The sequence below is a fragment of the Zootoca vivipara genome, chromosome 14 (assembly GCF_965207765.1).
Source record: "Zootoca vivipara chromosome 14, rZooViv2.hap1.1, whole genome shotgun sequence".
NCBI classification, from domain to species: domain Eukaryota; kingdom Metazoa; phylum Chordata; class Lepidosauria; order Squamata; family Lacertidae; genus Zootoca; species Zootoca vivipara.
In genome coordinates this window covers 2,793,654-2,814,005 of record NC_142597.1, presented here as the reverse complement: position 1 = coordinate 2,814,005, position 20,352 = coordinate 2,793,654, and the positions used below count along the sequence as shown (strand labels likewise).

At 41.5% G+C, this 20,352-nt stretch overlaps 1 protein-coding gene across 2 annotated transcripts in view; it reads right to left on the bottom strand.

Moving 5' to 3' along the window:
- The window catches only part of PIWIL2 (piwi like RNA-mediated gene silencing 2), a 53,763-nt gene that overhangs the window by 26,892 nt on the left and 6,519 nt on the right, over positions 1–20,352 (bottom strand). For both annotated transcript variants that reach the window (XM_035140125.3, XM_088658245.1), the window contains exons 3-10: positions 18,053–18,131; positions 17,204–17,327; positions 15,065–15,244; positions 13,880–13,990; positions 12,945–13,062; positions 8,515–8,639; positions 6,559–6,639; positions 3,998–4,111 (exon numbers count right to left, since the gene is read on the bottom strand). In XM_035140125.3, the coding sequence (XP_034996016.3) occupies positions 3,998–4,111; positions 6,559–6,639; positions 8,515–8,639; positions 12,945–13,062; positions 13,880–13,990; positions 15,065–15,244; positions 17,204–17,327; positions 18,053–18,131 (932 nt within the window). The remainder of the gene's footprint in view (positions 1–3,997; positions 4,112–6,558; positions 6,640–8,514; positions 8,640–12,944; positions 13,063–13,879; positions 13,991–15,064; positions 15,245–17,203; positions 17,328–18,052; positions 18,132–20,352) is intronic.

The window sequence follows — 20,352 nt, the reverse complement described above, 5'->3', positions numbered from 1 at the left end:
ATGGAAGAAACACAAAATAACTGTCAACCTCCCTTGGTCTGGGGCTCCATGAAAGATCTCATCTTGTGGAGTTGCAATGATCATGAGAATGGTGATGAAGCAGCCCAGAACTACACGGGGGGAACGTGTCAATGATCTCAGGGCAGCTGGGACCATAGTCACCATGAAAACAGTTGGCAACACACGCCATGAAGGACTGAGATCTTGCAGAGCTCACAAGGTCCCCTTGCTCAAGGCAGCACATGTCCAGGCCTGTCTGCAGTTTGCCAATGGACATCTAAATCAGTGTTTCCCAACCTTGTGCCTCCAGCTGTTTTTGGACTACAACTCCCATCATCCCTAGCTAGCAAGACCAGTGGTCAGGAATGATGGGAATTGTAGTCCGAAAACAGCTGGAGGCACAAGGTTGGGAAACACTGATCTAAATGACCCAGAGGAGAACTGGGTGAAAGTGTTATGGTCAGATGAGACCAAAATTGAGCTCTTTGGCATCAACTCAACTGGCTGTGTTTGGAGGCGGAGGAATGCTGCCTACAACCCCAAGAAAACCATCCCCACCGTCAAACATGGAGGGGGACACATTATGCTTTGGGGGTGTTTTTCTGCTAAGGGGACAGGACACCTTCACTGCATCGAAGGGACAATGGACGGGACCATGTATCGTCAAATCTTGGGTGAGCACCTCCTTCCCTCAGCCAGGGCATTGAAAATGGGTTGAGGATGTGTATTCCAGCATGACAATGACCCCAAACACACAGCCAAGGCAGCAAAGGAGTGGCTCAAGAAGAAGCACATTAAGGACTTCCGGCTGATCGTGCAGCAATGGCGGGCGCCGTTCTCCTCACCTGAGGAGAACGTGGGGCCTCCGAGGCAAGGGGGGGGACTGCTTCAGCACAGCAGCCCCCCAGAAGAAACCCCGAATTGAGCATTTCGGGGGCGTGGATCCGGCAGACACCAGAAGCGAGCTCCCCCCTCCCTCGGCTAGCCTATTTTTGGGTGGCGAGAGAGCAGGGGGTCTTGAGCTAACGCGGTGCAACGGAGCATAGCTATCTTGGAGGCACGAAGCTGCGATCCTGTCAGGCAACAGTGATCGGTTCTTCCTCAAATTGAAAAAAATTGAAGACATTGGACACTGTGAGTAAAAGGAGAAATTTAATTTGTTTGGAGAATTTGGACTGAATTGGCCACGGGAGGAGATTTAACCAGGAAGTTGATCTCCCCCCATTGAGAGGACCGTAATGCAGTTAACTTGCCTTTAGCCAGAAAAGTGAAAGGAACCTATTAATTATCGAGGACTGGACTCAATACCTTTCCCCAAGGCAGGGTAAAGGGGAGAAGGATTAAATTTATTAAAAATCCTGCAAAATTATTTTAATTGGGATCGGGGGAAATCCCCTTGGAAACTGAAGTCGGGTCCCGGGAGGAAGCAGCGAGCCACCATTATGAAATAATTGAAAGGAATTTGTTTATCTCTTTGAGACTGAGAACTATCAATTGTGAAGAGAGTGCAAAATATAAGGCTGTGTATAAGAAGTTTGACAATTGCTCTTTTCATAAATGGACACAAGAATTTTAAGACATGAAGAAATAAAAAATGAGACTATAGCCAGTTTTGATATAAACTTGGGTTTTTGATGTTTTGGGAAATATAATCTGTACCACTTCCTGCTCTGCCCTGTTCCCATGAAATCTGAGAGGAACAGGATGCCTGAAGCCATAACATCAGATGATGGCCTGGACTTTCAGAATGAACTTTTGGAACCGCTTTTGGACTTGAGAAATGAATTGCAGCAAAGTAATATATTGCTGCGTGAAAGTAATGCACAGTTGTCTGAATGGCATGAAAGGAATCAGAATTGTCAGGACAGAGAAAAGGGATTATTTCCAACAGAGAGTGAAGTCAAGCAAGAATAACCATCAGTCTTGGACAGTGTAATTCAGGCATCCCCAAACTGCAGCCCTCCAGATGTTTTGGCCTACAACTTCCATGATCCCTAGCTAAGAGGACCAGTGGTCAGGGATGATGGGAATTGTAGTCCAAAACATCTGGAGGGCCGAAGTTTGGGGATGCCTGGTGTAACTGAATTTTTTAAAAAGGAGGAAGATACATGGAACATTGTTCCTCCAGTGAGAGGGGGGGAACAGAACACCTGTTTGATCCAAAGAGTCCCCAAAGAAGAACCAGCATGGAATAATGTCCTCCCAGTGAGAGAGGGAGGGCAGGACCCATGCTGGGGACAGAATCCAAAGGGGGGGAAAACTGAGAAAGGACTGGAAAATGGAATTGGGAGGCATCAGGGGAGGATTGAGGAAGAATGATGGTTAGGCTGGGTCAGGGTGGGAGTGGGGTGAGGGTGAGGGGTAATAATGGATGCAACTTTTTTGACTGATTTAGATGGTCCGAAACTGGAATGATTTATGGAACTCGCTGAAGAATCTGGGAGATCCTGAGTTCAAGGGAAGGGGGGGTTAAATTTGTTATAATGTGTTTAAATGTTAGTATGGTAAAAGAATTAATATTTAAATTCATGGAAAGTTCTTGGTAAAATTTCAAGGTGAAGCGGAGAAATAGAAGATAGAAGAAAGGGGATTTTTTTTATCTGGATAAATTGATTAATTATTGGTGAAAAATAGATATTTTTAGAATAGAATATTTGAGTGTTAATGATAAAATGTGTTAGATTAATTTAAGATGTAAGATGAAAACTGCTTAACTGGAATTTTAAAATGGACCCTGTGAGGGGGAATTGAGGAAGTCAACAATGTTAAGTAAACAATATTAGATTCGGGATGCTTTTCTTTTTATATGTTCTTCTTTGTTCTTGTGCTCTTTTTTCTTGTTTGAGTTTCTGTTTATTTGTTTTTTATGATTATGTATCTGGAAAGCGAATAAAAATTATTTTTTAAAAAAGAAAAAAAGAAGCAGCACATTAAGGTCCTGGAGTGGCCTAGCCAGTCTCCAGATCTTAATCCCATCAAAAATCTGTGGAGGGAGCTGAAGGTTCGAGTAGCTACACATCAGCCTCGAAATCTTATTGACTTGGAGAGGATCTGCAAAGAGTAGACAAAATACCTCCTGAGATGTGTGGAAACCTGGTAGCCACCTACAAAACGTCTGACCTCTGTAATTGCCAACAAGGGTTTTGCCACCAAGAACTAAGTCATCTTTTGCAAAGGGATCAAATACTTATTTCACTCATTAGAATGTACATCAATCTCTGAATTTTGTCTTTTGGGTTTCTGGGGTTTTTCCAGTTGTTATTCTGTCTCTCACAGCTACAATAAACCTACCATTAAAATTATGGACTGGTCATTTCTTCATCAGAGGGCAAATGGGCAAATTTAGCAGGGGATCAAATACTTTCCCCCCTCACTGTATATTCCTACTATGATGTTCTTATGCATTTGTAATAATCAACCTCTCCAAAGAGGTTTGTTGCAGATACATAATCTCATGCATACATTATCTCACAGATACGAGTAGGAATGTTTGGTGTGACACCTGAAATGGAATTCTTGATTGGAGGAGAGCCTATTTATGTATAGCTTATATGCATGTAGGTGAGAAAGCAGCATAGTAGGTCTAGAATCCAGCTCCTGGCAGCTGCATTCGACATCTCACCTTACACTACTGGCCGGCAGATTACAATGCATTACACTTACATATGTATGCAAGTGTAATGCATTGAGTTTTTATTATGTTAAGAATTGTTGTCATTGTATGAGGCTTGTATTGAATGAGGTTCTTATAAGCATGTTATATATAGAGTCCCTTTTTGGGCTGACCAGAATAAGATTCATGAAACAGAGACTGAAATCTGGTTATCTCACTGTCCTAGTTCCATTGGGACCAAACCAGTGCAAGTATACACAGTGAGAGTTTCTCTCATGGACTTATTTCAGGAATATTTTGACTGCTTGGCTTTGAGATACTGAGTAGCCCAATTTTATGCAATGCTTCCCAATATTCAAAATGTCATTCAGAGTTCTAACTCACATGAAATCCAGGACAGAATCATTCCGAATAACCTTGTGTACAACATCAGCTAACAGGAATAGTCCCCCGTCTGTTCTCCGGATACTGGCTGCATAGCCAGGCCATATCTGCAATCTTTAGGGAAATAAATTTTACACAAAACAGGACGCTCATTTGTAAAGTTCAATTTCAGCTATGACATTAGCATTTGTATCAGAAATGCACTAAAAGTACTGTATACAAGACCAAAGTACTAGATACAGGTAGGTAGCCGTGTTGGTCTGACGTAGTCAAAACAAAAATAAATAAATAAATAAATAAATAAATATCCATCCAGTAGCCAAAGGCCAAAAGTAGTAAGCAGAACGTATTGTAAAAAATCCAATGTCAGCCAGTATTGCTACTTTTACAGATAGTTGCTAGCAATAGTGCAATATTTGGCGTTGCATGCCACCCCAATCTTCTAGTGGTGCGAGATTCCGGTGGTTCTAGGCACTTACCATGTTTCCTTTAGGAAATAAGGCACAGTGAAGACACTGTTATCTTTATGAAATATGGTATTTACAGATATACAACCTGATCCTGCAACTGAGGGGTTCACAAATTGCTTTTCCCATAGCTGGAGCTTTGGATTCAAACAGAAATCTAACGTTGCAAGCTCTCTCTCTCTCTAGCTTGCTGCTTTACCTCTAGGTAACATCACCGCAAGCTCCGCTCTCAATTCTGGCTTTTTCTGTTGAGGGAGGAGGCTCCACCCATTTGCTGTCTCAAACTGAGCCCCTTAATCCCTCATCACCACACCAGGAATTTAGCATGGCTATTTCCCAGAATCAGAATGCTTGAAAGCTTTTAACACTTACTGGATACAGGGATGATGATGATGATGATTCCCCAGCCACTCTGGGTGGCTTCAAGCACATATAAAAACATAATAAATCATAAAACATTTAAAAAACTCCCTGATACAGGGCTGCCTTGAGTTGTCTTCTAAAAGTTGTGTAGTTGTTTATCTCCTTGACATCTGATGGGAGGGCGTTCCACGAGGGGGGGGGGACACTGCCGATGAGGCAGTGATTAGAGGGGTCTGACACAAACACACATGTGTAATAATAGTCTTGCATCCAATGCAGTGCTAAGTAACTATCCTATCAATACAAGGATTTTTGACTATACAATGGGACATTTCCCACTCACTTATTTCCACATGCACTTTCTCAAAATCTGCTCCTGACAGTTGAGGAGAATCCCAAAAAAGATTTAGGGAGCATAGCACGGAGGAAAGAAAGGAACATCTCATTGTTTTAAGTATAAATCCTTGTGCTGATGGGATGGTTACTTAGAGCTGCACTGGATACCCACATCAATGCCACTGAAAAGAAACAACCTTTGAGGTTTCGACAATATTTTGTCCAATAATCTTCACCATCTCTTTAACAATACTGTCACAGAATAAGGCCAAAGGGCATTCCACCACAAATGTACTTTTTGCTTGTAAACTTTTCTGCAAATGTGTGGCTAAGAAACCTTGTAAGAACAGTAGAAAGGCCTGCAGCACTGCTCTGGCTGCCAATTAGTTTCTGGGCCCAATTCAAGGTGCTGGTGTTGACCTTTATATCCTTACACGGCTCAAGACCTCAAGGACTGCCTCTCTCCATACAAACCGGCCCAGACCCTGAGCTTGCCATCTGATGCCCTTCTCATGTACCTCCTTCCAGAGAAGTTCGGAAGGAGGCAGCAAGAGAGCGAGCCTTATCTGTCGTGGCTCCCCAACTGTGGAATGCTCTTCCCCAGAGAAGCTTGCTTGGCACTATCATTACATGTCTTTAGGCACCAGGCAAAAACAGTCCTCCTTACCCAGGCCTTTAACCATTAAATAATCTATGGCCTGTTAAAGCTGGGGGGGGGGTTGAGAGTATTATTTCATTAATATGCTGTCTGTTATTATGCTTTTTATCATGTTTTTATTACTAATGCTCCAGAAAATGTGTTAATAAAGGGTGGTATATAAGCATATAATAGTAATAAATAATTATGCTTTAGCATGTAAGACTAAAGTTCCTGAGCAAAGTTAGAGCACAGGAAAAACAGGACTTAGCCAATGCTTCCATACACCTAAGATACCCACTTATGTCTACACCAGTGGAGTAACGCCTTTCATGTTCTCCAAGACCTGACTAGTAAATCTCCAACTTAGATGAAGAAGAATTAGCACTGCAACTGTGTAGCCAAGGCTGCCAGGCAAACTGAAGAGTTCTGCAAAGCTCTATCAACCCCCTGTCCCTTGGAGTGAGGAATGACTTGAACTGGGAGGAGGTTCTCTCCCATAAAAGGAAGGCACTTCAAGTCTGATTTGCATGGCCTTGCCAAACAGGAGGAAACCATCTGAGGATACCTTCCTCCCTTATAGGAAAACAAGGGAGATCTTTTATCCCTAAGGATTACATTAAGTAGCTGGAGGAAGACAAGATAAAAGTTCAGTTCAAATAAACAAACAAACAAATAATAATAATAATTTTCCTATGGCTACTACAAATGATAGGGTGCCCAGGTAAAAAACAGGAAAAACACTTAGGTATACTAACCTATACTGCTGCAGTACAGTAGCACTGGTAGGGTCAAAGAAATTCCTCCCAACAAGTTTCATATCTAAAATTCTCATCACCCTAAAATAGAAAGCCAAGGATGTAAATTGCAAATAAATTATATAAAAAAGGCTGTTGTTGTTGTTGGCATCCATTTATTACGGGAGACAATGGAATGCACCTCCGGAGGTGAAGTCAAACCACTGCATTAGCAGCATCAAAGTGACCTCCCGGGACACAAGCCTGAGCAGCATGCATGGAGGTCCTGGGCTGCCCAGATGACAAGACCCCCCTCTCTCTCAGCCTCACTTATGGGATCGAAAGGAAGGCAGAGTGAAACGTTTGGCACCAGCTTGGCTGCAGGAGTTGGTGGAAGGAGGCATATAAAGTGCCATCCAACCGTCTTAGGGACTCCATTCCGGATTTGTACAGGGTTTACTCCTTAAGCTTTTCTTCTCCTGAAGATGTCCTGCAAGGCAGTTTAGGATCAGATTTCCTCAACCTTGACCCTCCAGATGTTTTTGGCCTACAACTCCCATGATCCCTAGCTAGCAGGACCAGTGGTCAGAGATGGGAATTGTAATCTCAAAACATCTGGAGGGCCAAGGTAGAGGAAGCCTGCCCTAGATGGGTTACCTTCCCAGATTGACGAGCCTGATCTGCCTGTCACCTCCCTCTACAGTAAAGCAAAAACCGTCTTCTTAACCATTGGACCCACTATTGGTCTCGTCCACTCGATCCGCCAGAGCCTGTCTTCACATGCAGGAGAAGTCCCTAACTCACTGAGGGTTTGAAACCTATCGGCTACCCTCACTTGGTTTAGCCAGTCAGTCGAAGCCACTTCCTGGAGTGTGGTTGCGGTTACATGCTGACAACTTATAGGAGCCACAGGTGAGAACAAAGTACAAGGTGGGGACCAAAGGTGGACAAACTATCCCAGAAGGAGCATGATGTGTCCCCCACCAGGGTACACTTCCCTAATACCCCATGGAAAATATCTGTCATTTAAGACCAGGCTATATTATGTATAAATTCACCTTTGGTTGAATGCTAACATTCTAGTTCTCCAATCCACAACTGAAAATCACAGTTGAAATCAACTTCTTGATCTTTTCTAACAATTAAGACGTTCTTCCTAATCCCAACAGTATATTAAATTAGGAACCTCAAATTCTATTTCTCTATGTTGCCAGGAGAGATTCCACAGAACTGGCCTCTGACCCAGAGTGCTGACAGACTGGGATACTCTGCTGTAAAACATATGGCTGGTTGAACTGTTGACATGTTGCCAGAGTGGACAAGGCATATTAATCATTATTTTAATCACAATAAAAATACTGTTTCAAGTCATTTATTTTAACTTTCTCCCTGGAGAGGTCACTTTAGCACTGCTAACACAGCAAGAACAATGCAGGCAGTAGTAGTTAATAGTTAGATACGCTCAACTTGATTGGCGTAAGTTGCTGTATTGTTTTAATATTCAATTGGGAGCCGCCCAGAGTGGCTGGGGAGACTCAGCCAGATGGGCGGGGTATTATTATTATTATTATTATTATTATTATTATTACTACTACTACTACCACTACTACTACTACCAGTGCTGCAGGTTGCCAACGATGGTGGGTGAGATCATTGTGTTTCACTGATTAGCTACCACTACTCATAGGAAAACATGGTCACAGACAACAACAGTTGACAGCATCCAGACTCTGCCAGTCTTGGAAGAGCTGAATGTCCCTCCCTCCCTTGACGAGCTGCTACAGTATTGGTCTCCACAGCCACAGCAGGCCCTGTAACTCTCCAACAGTTTGACTTCACCTCCGAAGGTACACTTTTCCAATTTCATGTACGGATACCATTCAACTACTGTAACAATTACCCATACATAACATTATATTTGCATCAATTCAAGGACTGAAACAATGGTGAGAATTCCTAGCTTAAACAGCCACTTACCTCCTGAAAACAACGTTGTAAAATGGAATGCACAGATCTGAACTAGGCTCCAGGATTTTGGTCATCTGTATAGTTACACTAACCTCCACACCATCTGTTCTTCTCTGACACTTCAGATTTACATCCTACATAAGAAATAAATATATTGATGAGATCATATATACAGATGAGCTCACTAAGTCATGACTTTGTATCTTGTTTGCCAGAAGAGCTTCAAAAGCTTTAAAGAAAATATCCAAATGGCAGCTTTCAGTGCTTCCAAACTGCTTATTAAAAAGTACTTTCAGCAAAAGATGCATGATGTGGCAATCTTAAGTTACGTCTCAACCACAGCCCTTCTCTTGCTTTGCTCTTCAAAACAGCTTATTTCCATGCTGCTCTAAATGAATGCAAAGTAAAGGCAGGCATATTAAACCAACTGCCATTTAAAATTATGTCCCATGTAACTATTAAATAGTGGGTAGACGACACAGTGATTCTTCAAGAAGCTCTTTATTCGGAAGCCAGAACAGAACTGAACCGCATTGTCGAGCTGGCCTGCTTTTATAGAGGCTGGCTCAAACAATGTATCAAACGTAATTCAAAGTTCCCTCCTAAAGTAACTGTCAAGGTCCTGAGGGAAAACTATATACTGTACTAATACCAGTACATAACAGTAACCATCTTTTGAAGAGACACATTACTTTGCTTCATCTTTTGCACTGTCTTCCCAATGTCTGCATGGACTGTGCAGAGGCCACCATGGTACGTTAGTGTCTCTAATGCAGTACTTTTACAAAATCCAGAAGGAGCTAAATCAGGTCATTCCCTCTCGTACATCCAGGGACGTATCAGAGGTAAATCTGGAGTGTACCTTTTATTATTTTCAGATTCAAAATCCTGAAAAGCTTCCAGAAAACTCGCTGCCAACATCTGAGAAGCCAGTGGCAAACTAAAGTTAGATATATATATTTTTAAAAAGAACTGCATCTGAAAATGTACATTGCCAAATTTCCTTCTACCTAATTTCACTGCCTTCTTTTAAAAAAATCCCTACATTTTCCAGCAAAATAGCCCATATGTTATTGCAAAGTTACCTACAAAATTCTCAAAAAAATATCTGAAAGCCCACTCAGAAAGCATGCAGTGCCTCACATATACCAGTTGTACAAAGTAGCACAGAAAACTGTCATTATTTATAATGAGTCAGACCATTGGTCCCATCTGCCTCAGTACTATCTACAGCGACTGGCAGCAGCTCTCCAGGGTTTCAGACAGGGCTGTCTCCCAGTCCTACCTGGAGATTCCAGAGATAAATCCCAGGATTTGCATGCAGCTTGCATGCAGAACAGCTGCTCTGCCATTGAACCCCTTTTCCCATTAGACACACGTTACCTGCCAAGCCTTTATCTGGCTTATCCAAACACTGCTAAGGTACCAATACATAACATGAGTAAAGATTTGATAACAATTATAAAATTGGACATAATACTATTACTGCCAACATATGAATACAGTACATTTTGCCACTTCTAAAATTATGATCAGCAAACACTGCACATCTCCAAAGTAATATCTACAATTCATGATACATGACATTTTGCTTTTTTTGCTGTTTTTATATTTGCACCAGCATGTTCTAGATGCTTCCTCAAATTCACTAAATCTTGGGTGCCCAATGAGGCCTGGTCCTATTACAATGCTCTACAAGTAAAGTTTGACCCAATTGTGGAAGATGCTAAATCCCTTTAAAATGATGAGTCTTCATCCCTGTTATCATGCCACTTTTCAAAGCTACTGGCTTCATCTTGCAGCATGCCAATATGCAAAACCATGTTTTGTTTTAATAAACTTTAATAAACAAGAAAATATCTTAAAATACACACAAAACTGTACAAACATTCTATGAGAAAAAAGAACTTAATTACATATAGAATAAAAAATAGTAAAAGAAAAGAAACTTCCAACTAAACCCATTGTACTATTTTGCATTCAAAAATTTTAACAGTTTCTTATATCACAAGACTCATTCGATATTTGCCAGGAAACATTATCACAGAACCCTTTGAGATATTCCTTAATTATTATCCATTCCTTATTAACATCTTGTGTCGAGTTTCCTCTTACTGTCCCAGTTCTCCTTGCCAGCTGTAAATACTCTATTAATTTGGCTTGCTATTCAATCTTTGAAGGGATGGTATCTCTTTTCCAATTTCTTGCTATTAGAATCCTTGCTGCAGTTAAACACCTGAATAATGATCTAATTTTATACATGATTTCTGATGTCACGCGTCCTAATAAAAATGCTGCGGGTCTTTTAGTGAATGAGATTTTAAACATTTTCTTTAACTCATTATAGACGGGGTCCCAGAAACCTTTAATCTTTTTGCAATTCCACCACATATGCATGTATGTTCCAATTCCTTTCTTGCATCTCCAACATAACTCTGACCTGTTCTTATACATTTTGGCTAACTTTGCTGGTGTCAAGTGCCATCTATATAATATTTGCATGAGATTTTCTCTTAAGTTGAAACAGACTAAATTTAATACCCATTCTCCACACTTTTTCCCATTGATTCATGTAAATATTATATCCTACCGCGTTTCTCCAAAAATAAGACACCGTCTTATATTTATTTTTCCTTAAAAAACACACGGTGGCTTATTTTCAGGGGATGTCTTATTTTTTTTATTAAGTATGGTACTAGTATGGTGTCACTAGTATGGTGTCACCACTAAGTATGGTATCACTGTGGCTTATTTTCGGGTTATGGCTTATTTTCGGAGAAACGCGGTAGATCAGGCATCCCCAAACTGTGGCCCTCCAGATGTTTTGGCCTACAACTCCCATGATCCCTAGCTAAGAGGACCAGTGGTCAGGGATGATGGTAATTGTAGTCCAAAACATCTGGAGGGCCAAAGTTTGGGGATGCCTGTCCTAGATCCTGGGCCCAGCGTACCGTATCATAGATCCTTTCACCTCCTCCTCCTTTAGTTCCCAATTTAAAAGGAGGTTATACATCTTTGTGATATATTTATTCTTAGCTTGGAGAAGTTCTTTTTCGAATTTAGAGGTCTCATTGGCAAATCCTTTTTTTCGTTTCCCAAAACCATGTTTTAGGGGACATAGGTGTCTTAAGCCAACTGAAATCAAAGGTTATATCAAAGGGGGAGAAAAAAAAAAAGACATTCCCCTGCGCTACCAGGCTGCTTCCTGGGGAGGGGGGAGCCATCCTGCTCTGCCGGCGGCCTCCCCTCACTTACCCCTTATTTCTGACTGCTCAGGGGAGGCTTTGGGGTAGCAGGTAGGGTGTGAGCCATTGCCCCGTGCTACAGGGCTGCTCTTGGGGCAGCCTTCCCTTTTGCCCCCCCCGGCAGCTCCTGGGCTGCTCGGGGGGGGGGGAGCTGTGCTGTTTTGCCAGTGGCCTTCCCTTCCTCCTTTCCGACAGCTCTGGGGAGGCCTGGGAGCGGCAGGCAGGCTGCAAGCCATTGCCCCACGCTCCCAGGCTGCTCTTGTGAGCAGCCTGGAGCGCGGCTTACAGCCTGCCCGCTGCTCCCAAGCCTCCCTGAAGGAGTCAGGGGAAAGGGAAGATCACAAAAATAAGCCACACTAACTTTTCACTGTCAGAATTGGGGAGGGGGAGAGTGTGGCTTATTTTTGGGCCAATAAGGTATTTTTAAGTATTGAGTACAAAATATCTGACATTAAAAAATCCTGATAGGTTTAATGCTAAAGATGGTTACTAAAAATATAAAAATCTGATTATCATTACTCAAGATCAGGCACCCCCAAACTTCGGCCCTCCAGATGTTTTGGACTACAATTCCCATCTTTGGCCCTGCAGATGTTTTGGACTACAATTCCCATCTTCCCCGACCACTGGTCCTGTTAGCTAGGGATTATGGGAGTTGTAGGCCAAAACATCTGGAGGGCCGCAGTTTGGGGATGCCTGCTCAAGATGGCAACCATACCAAGTAAAAAAATCTAGCCTTGCTTCATTTTGAAAAAGTGGTCTAGTCCTTAAGTGTATTTTAGCTTCACTGCATGTATTTTAGTTCAAGTACCATTCACCACTAAACTGATAGTTGGCTTGAAAGATGCAGAAGGTGCTCTGAAAAGTAAAAGTGCCAGCCAGTCCACTGTTCGAGACAACTTATACAAAATCCTTTCTGTAGGTTTTACCTGTGAGCTACATCCCTAGCGTACACCCAAGTACTCCCCCCAGCATCTTTTCATTATAAATCTCATGGAAACACACTGCACCTTAAGCTTAACACTGGTCACACATTTTCTCATTTCTGCATCATACAGCAGCTTCTATATCCTAAGGAAGAGGATTTTTATTGACTATTGTCCCACACAGAAAAACCCACAAAAGAGAAAATGGAAATGTAGGTGGTGGTACATCAGAACATAAAATATCTTTGGCTCCTGTACCAGGCCTTACCTCAGGCAACTTTATTGGCAAGTACAGAATAGAGCCATCAAATGCTGTAACCTCTCCCGTCACCGATTTATGCTCCTTCAACATCCCAAAACGCATACTCTTACATTCTACACTGGGGCTGGAAGACAAGAGTGTAGAAGAGAAACGTGTCACAGTATATGGGGCTCACAAAATTTCCTCACTTGGGAGAGGAATTTGTATTCCCATTCCTCCTGGCCAAGACATTCAAAAACCAGAACTCACAGAATGATCAATCAAGTTTGAAGAACATCTGAACACATGAAAGTCAGTAGAAAAGATTCCAGTAAATTTTAATAAATCATGTACCAGGGGACAACTACCCAATGCCACTGAGATGACAGACACAAGCAAAGCAACAATCTTTACTGTTATGCTATCGAGTGAATTCTTCAGATCAGTAATTTATTTATACACTTCTGTTCCAAGATAGTGTTTGATTTGATTTCAAAAATATTCTGTTACAGAAGGAATAGGTAAAGGTATCCCTGACCATTAGGTCCAGTCGTGACCGACTCTGGGGTTGCGGCGCTCATCTCGCATTATTGGCCAAGGGAGCCGGCGTACAGCTTCCAGGTCATGTGGCCAGCATGACAAAGCCACTTCTGGTGAACCAGAGCAGCACACGGAAATGCCATTTACCTTCCCGCTGTAGTGGTACCTATTTATCTACTTGCACTTTGACGTGCTTTCGAACTGCTAGGTTGGCAGGAGCTGGGACCGAGCAATGGGAGCTCCCCCCGTAGCGGGATTCTAACCACCGGCAAGCCCTAGGCTCAGTGGCATTATAGGCTTATAAAAAGAGGGGGATATGGGGGGGGATATATAGATTCATGGGTACTTCCAAGTATCTTGTCTGTAGACAAACAAAACCAACAATCCTTCAACAGCTCAGAGGGATGGTGAAAAATTACTACCTGAATGTCACATGATATTGGTACACAGCTTCATTTTGACAATGGATTTTTATCAGGTTTAAAGCCAAGGGAACAGGTACTCCTTTTGAGCCTTGCTTCATTAGCGGTTCTCTAGAAGGATGAAAGCATACTTGAAATAATTTACATGCTTAATTTAAGAGATATGAGCAGTTCACTTGTTCTGAAACTGACTAGTGATAAAGCAAAATCCTGGTTTGGAGGACAACGTATGCTTACTTTAAGGGGAAAGCAGCTGACATCCTTATCACAGCAGACGGAGAAGTGAATGAGTCCAAGGCTCATGGCAGCTGCTTCCTGCTCATACATATCATGCTACACCAGGGTTTCGTGTAATGTATAAACACGGCCCATATGATAAAATAAGTGTCCACTTGGTAAACATTCATAAGAGCTAAGAAGTAAATTGCATGTTCAATTCAATTTCCCCCCAAGGAACTGTACAGAGGACAGTACACTTGTAACTTATGCAGGAGTTATGTTCCAGGGATCACGCCTAAAGCCAAAATCACGTATGGTCAAAACACACTGGGTTCAATGGTGGGTGGGACTGCCAAAGTCTTTTTTCTCAGATACCAGCCCTCTTTTTGCCCCTTTATTTTTATTTTTCCCAAGCACATAAAGTTAAATGCACATAAATTGTGGGCTTACTGTATTAACAACTGAAATGCTAAAAGCCAGGATGACAGGTAATATTGTTAAGATTTTCATTATTTATTTGACTGATTTAATTTATCATTAAGACAAATGAATATGCAGCACTACACCTAGCAGAGTCTAAACCGGCGGCCCTCCAGATGTTTTGGCCTACAACTCCCATGATCCCTAGCTAACAGGACCAGTGGTCAGGGAAGATGGGAATTGTAGTCTAAAACATCTGGAGGGCCGAAGTTTGGGGATGCCTGGTCTAAACTGAAGATAGAACACAATAAAAGAGGTTCTGCAGCCAACACAAGAAACAAACTTTGATATCTTCTGCATAAAACTCAGTTGTTCTGAAGTGAGAGACATACATCTGTAGACAAACATTTAGACCCTGCATTTCCAGCAAGAACTTTAAAGGCCCCCAGTAGCAGATTGATGATTGAAGAGGGAGGGGAGGTAGACAAGGAAGATTCTATTGGTATGATCAGCCATCATACATTTTTAGTATCAGCTTTCACTTACTTTTTCTCCATAAGCTTCTTAGAAACTTCTGAAGAAATCTCTGATCTAGGAGGTTCTATTGGTGCTTTCTGCACAACTCCTGCACTTACAGCAGATGGGTCTCCACAGGCCCTGCCAAGTCCCAAACCTGCTCTTCCAAGACCAACAAAAGGAATTTCACTTTCCACAAGACCAGGTACCCTGAATAAACGTAAAAGAGAATAAAACAAAATACAAAGCACAATATGATTTCCTTATCAGCTTTCAAACAGCATGCAAGATGGCTTTAAAGTAAAGCTCAGAGTCCAACATATTTTACAATGGAAACCCCCCGACTCAACACCAGTGCATTGTTTAGATGCAGAAGACTTGTGTTCCAATTCCCCTCACCCAGAGTTCACTGGACAATTTGGGCAAGTCACACTCAGTCTGGCTACCACACAAAGCTGCTCTATGGACAAATGAGGTAGGAATTGTACAACACATTCTGTACTGAAGTAGAATAGAAATAGTGAGTCTCTAATAATCTGGAATTGTTATACTCCGATTGTCCATTTGTCCCTCAAAGCAGCAGCCTCCAGGGCTACAAGGCTACAGGAAAAAAAATATGATTTTCTGGCATGCATGAAGTTTGACAACTAAGCTGTACGGGAACCAAGGTACCACTGTATCTTATTTTTTTTTCCTTCCCCCCCCCCACCCTGCTTCCTAAAAAACCTATTATTGATACAAAATATCTTTTACTTATGGTTACTAATCTAAGCAATACTACATCATTTCATTTTTGTAATAATTGTAATTATGACACATACACGCCGACACAACTTGTTAATTTATTCAGAAATGTCAGAGTGTTTATTGTTTTTTATTTTTATGTAAGTGTTGCAGTTATATGCTCTAACGTAAATATATACGATATCTCAATGCAACTATGTTAAACAGTTTAAAGATGAAAGTGAATAAAAACTATGTTACAAAAAAGCAGTATGATTTATGATCAATGGTTCTCATAATAAAATCTGTGACATTTCACCACATCTATATAAAAGAGGCACTGATCAGATCCACAGCATCTTTCAACTGAAACTAATGAAAGAAACTAACGGCTTTGAAGTTTTACTTGAAAACTAATACCTAGATCATTGAGCTCATTTCACTTGAGCCTGAAAGATATACAAATCTAATGGATCATCACTGAATAATTACTGGCTGACTAAATGAAGCATGTCATTTTTGCCCAAGGTAGGCATTTCTGGTATCAAGTGGCATTTCTGGTATCATGTATACCTTTTAGAAACACATTTGTAGTGGACATCTTAAAAAGCTAAAAAATATTGGATACACGTACATAGATATGGAGAATTTTGAAATTTACTTTGAACTGAAATCAGAACTCTTCCTGCTCGGACTTATGGGTGTACAATTAAAAAAGGACTATGGAATTTGTTTCAATATATGATTACAGCAGCGAGACTATTTATACGCACTAAGATTCATCATTACCAACAATGCTTATTAAAATTAATGGACTTAGCCGAGATGGCAAAACTGACATGTTTCATCAGAGGAAAGTCCTTGTTAACATGTACCAAAGACTGGAAATATGAAATAATGACCTTAGGATCTGGGGACTGAAAATAAAGTTTGTTTATAGAAAATTGTTTTGTTAGGTGTTATATTGGAGTGGATGAAGTGATTATTGTTTATAAGTAGCAGTAGATTTTCTATTTCCTCTTGAAAGCCTTTTTCTATCTGTTTTTTCTTGTCTCCATCTCTCTATCTCTCTCTTTTTTCTTTTGCATCATGTTTTAATCTTACTTAGATTAAAGGTGGACAAAAAAACCTGATATTAAGTTTTGTATTTCTTTTTATAAACTAAAATTTGTAAAATTTAAACTTTATAATATTTACTTAAAATAAATAAATAAAGGCACATTTGTTCACCAACATTTGCTGTTGCTTTCAGTGCTGATTGTTCTATTGATTTCTTTTCTGCTGTGGACTTTTATTGCAATTTTGTGTTTTAATGTACCATAAGTTTGGATATGTGTGTGCACAGATGTGTATGCCTCTGTACCACCCTAAGATTTTTATAATGAAGCGGGGTATATAAATAATTTTAATAAATTACTATATTCACGTCAGGATCACTTTACTCACCTGCCACGTCCCAGAAGCAGCCTTTCCACCTTGCTGTCTCCAGCTGGCCCTCCTCTAAACTCTCCATGCTGTGCTGGCAAGTCCACTTTGGGTTTGATATTGATGTCACCCAAAATGCCTCGGCCTAAATAAAGTATTAAAAACAAGATAGAAAAGTTATTCTTGCAGGTTTAGATACTACCCAAGGACAAATATTACTGAAGTATAAGAGAGAACCTCCTATGTGATAAGGCTAACTTACCCAAAGTAGGCTTCAGGGCAGTCTAAAAACCAAGTCCCCAGAACCATTATGAGCTTTGAGGAGAGGTAGGTTGTATGCAGAGACCCCTCTAGTCCCTGGATCCAGCAAATGTTAAAATCTAAGAAAAATTGCTGGAATAGCCAGACTCGCTTCCTGGTGAAGTAATCAGCCATTACGGTAACAAAGGGATCTGTGCCAGATGACAAATGGGTGGGGCTCCCTCCCTCAACTCGCAGTTAGTTAGAAAGTCAAAGGCTGAAGTAGAGAGTTGCGGTTATGTAAGCCAGAAGCTGGAAGCAATGAAGCACGCTGGAAAACCAGAGAGCCAGAGCCATGCCTGATTTCTGCTTGAATCCAAGGTTGTGGCTATGAGAGAAGCAAGGCCTTCTTGGGGAGTTAATGCCATCATAGGCTCAGGTTGTATATTTGTGTAAATAAACCATGTATCATAAAAGAACACACGAACCTTGGGTAAACGCCTGAAACCCCTGGCATCTCACAGTGCTCAGGGATTGGAGTGGCATGCAACATTATTCTTACAGGTGTAGGTACTACCAAAGGACACACAAGTACAAGAAAGAAGCTCTTATGTGATAGGTCTAACTTACCCAAAGCAGGCTTTGGAGCAGTCTCAAAACCAAGTCCCCGGAACATAGATTGCAGAGTTGAGGTAGATGTGGAATGCTCCTAAAATAGAATAGAGGACAGACAGACTCTACCCATTATACCTACTGGTTAAGCATAAGGCCAACTGGAACAACTGCCAATGATAATACACTTGAAAATTTAACTAGAGTTTTGCAAACGAAGGAAATTTCTGCATCAAAGTTGCAAACCTGAAACTAAGCTAGACGTTTCTCAACAACAACAACAATTTTATTATTTGTATGCTGCCTATATGTTGCCTCAGCCCAGATGAATAGTAAAAATCACAATAAAACAGCAAACATCAAAACCCTCTCTCAAACAGGCCCAAGCAGCAGCATGATAAGCTCTCTGCCCAACACAAAGAATTAGTTCCATGAGCATCTATAGTATTCTGAAAACAGCTACCAGTAGTTTTCTAGCCATGTTTTATTTAAGGTTCTTCTTAAATGTCTTCTCAAAATACAAATTTTAATTAATTTATTTTTACACACACAAAATACAAGTACAAAAAAGAACGCCCATTATTCTAAAAAATAAATAAATTTCCCTTTCTGAATGAGGTAGGAAAATCTAGCCAGTTTTAAAATATTCACTTTTACACTTGACAATGTATCCTTGGACAATGCTTCTACACTAGAACCCTTTAGTTTTACTGAAACCTTGCTTTTCCACATGTCTCTAGAATGTCCCAATGGGTGGGGCTTGCCTGCACCTTACTTTCCTTCTCCACTGCTTCCTTCCACCCTATGCCAGGTACTGGCAGGAGTGGCAGTGGCTTTACCCAGGAACCTTGCAGGGCCAGGGCCAGTGCTGCTTGTTTCTCCCTCCATTTTTCAACATCACGCTGTATCATTATATCGCTATGCTTAGCTGGTGAGACATCACAATGTTGAAAAGCTGGTATCATCCAGCCCTAATAAAGGGACCTCTGACCGTAAAGTCCAGTCGCGGACAACTCTGGGGTTACGGTGCTCATCTCGCTTTACTGGCTGAGGGAGGAGGCGTTTGTCCGCAGACAGCTTCCGGGTCATGTGGCCAGCATGACTAAGCAGCTTCTGGTGAACCAAGGCAGCGCACGGAAATGCCATTTACCTTCCCACTGTAGCGATACCTATTTATCTACTTGCACTTTGACATGCTAGGTTGGCAGGAGATGGGACCGAGCAACGGGAGCTCACCCTGTCGCAGGGATTTGAACCGCCGACCTTCTGATCGGCAAGCCCTAGGCTCTGTGGTTTCGACCACAGCACCACCATCCTAAGAGCACCATACTATTCAGTAATGACCTAGGCTGTAGTGAGATCCTTCTAGAACATGACTCAAGTAGTGCTGGGCAATACCTGGTTTTCAACATCACAATATATCACCAGCTAAATATCATGATATTTCGATATATCACGATATATATCTGTGGTGACAATATATCCCCCTGTGGGGGCAGAGGATGTGCTGCGCTTCCTTGCAGCAGCAGAGGGTCTTGCCGTGCCTCCCAGTGGCAGTAGTGGTTGCGCCACGCTTCCCTGCAATAGTAGAGGGCCTTGCTGCACATCCCCATGGAGGCAGAGGGTGTGTTGTGCTTTCCTGCAGCAGAAGAGGGCCTTGCTGAGCCTCCCTGCAGTGGTGAAGGAGGGCCTTAAAATGTAAGGAAGTAGTAGATTTTTAAAAATAATAAACTTCCATACATTATATTTTATATATTTTCAACTTATTTATGAGTAGTTTAAGTGATTTACCTAAATCAGGTTGCATCTGCTTCCCCACTCAAGAGGTCTAAGTGGAATCCCTACATGCATAAGCCCCACTGAGTTCAACTAAACTAACTTCTACTTTCCTGGAAGTAAGCCCCATTTAATTCAGTTGGGCTTGCTTGTGAGTTGACACGCATTTGCCTTCACTGCTTACTGAGTAACACCCTCCCCATCATGATACCCAACCTCCCAATTCAGCCTAAAGCAGCCAGTTAAATCTTCTCCCCTCCATTCCTGCCCCCCAAGCCCTGATCTCACCAATCTCTCCCTTTTTATTAAAGGGAAGGAGGGTGAGGAAGCAAGCAAAGATACAGTAGTCTCTTTAAAAAAATTTTTTTTATAAAAACACCTTCCTTTTTAATATGGAAGAAATATAGCGGGAACCAATAACATAAATACCACCAGAAAAAACTCTTCCCCTCTTTTTTTCACTGGTGAAGGAAGAAAGAAGTGCTTTTCAGTTCTTTGTTTACTTTGTCTCTTTGCTTGTCTAGCCATTGAAGGTTCCTCCT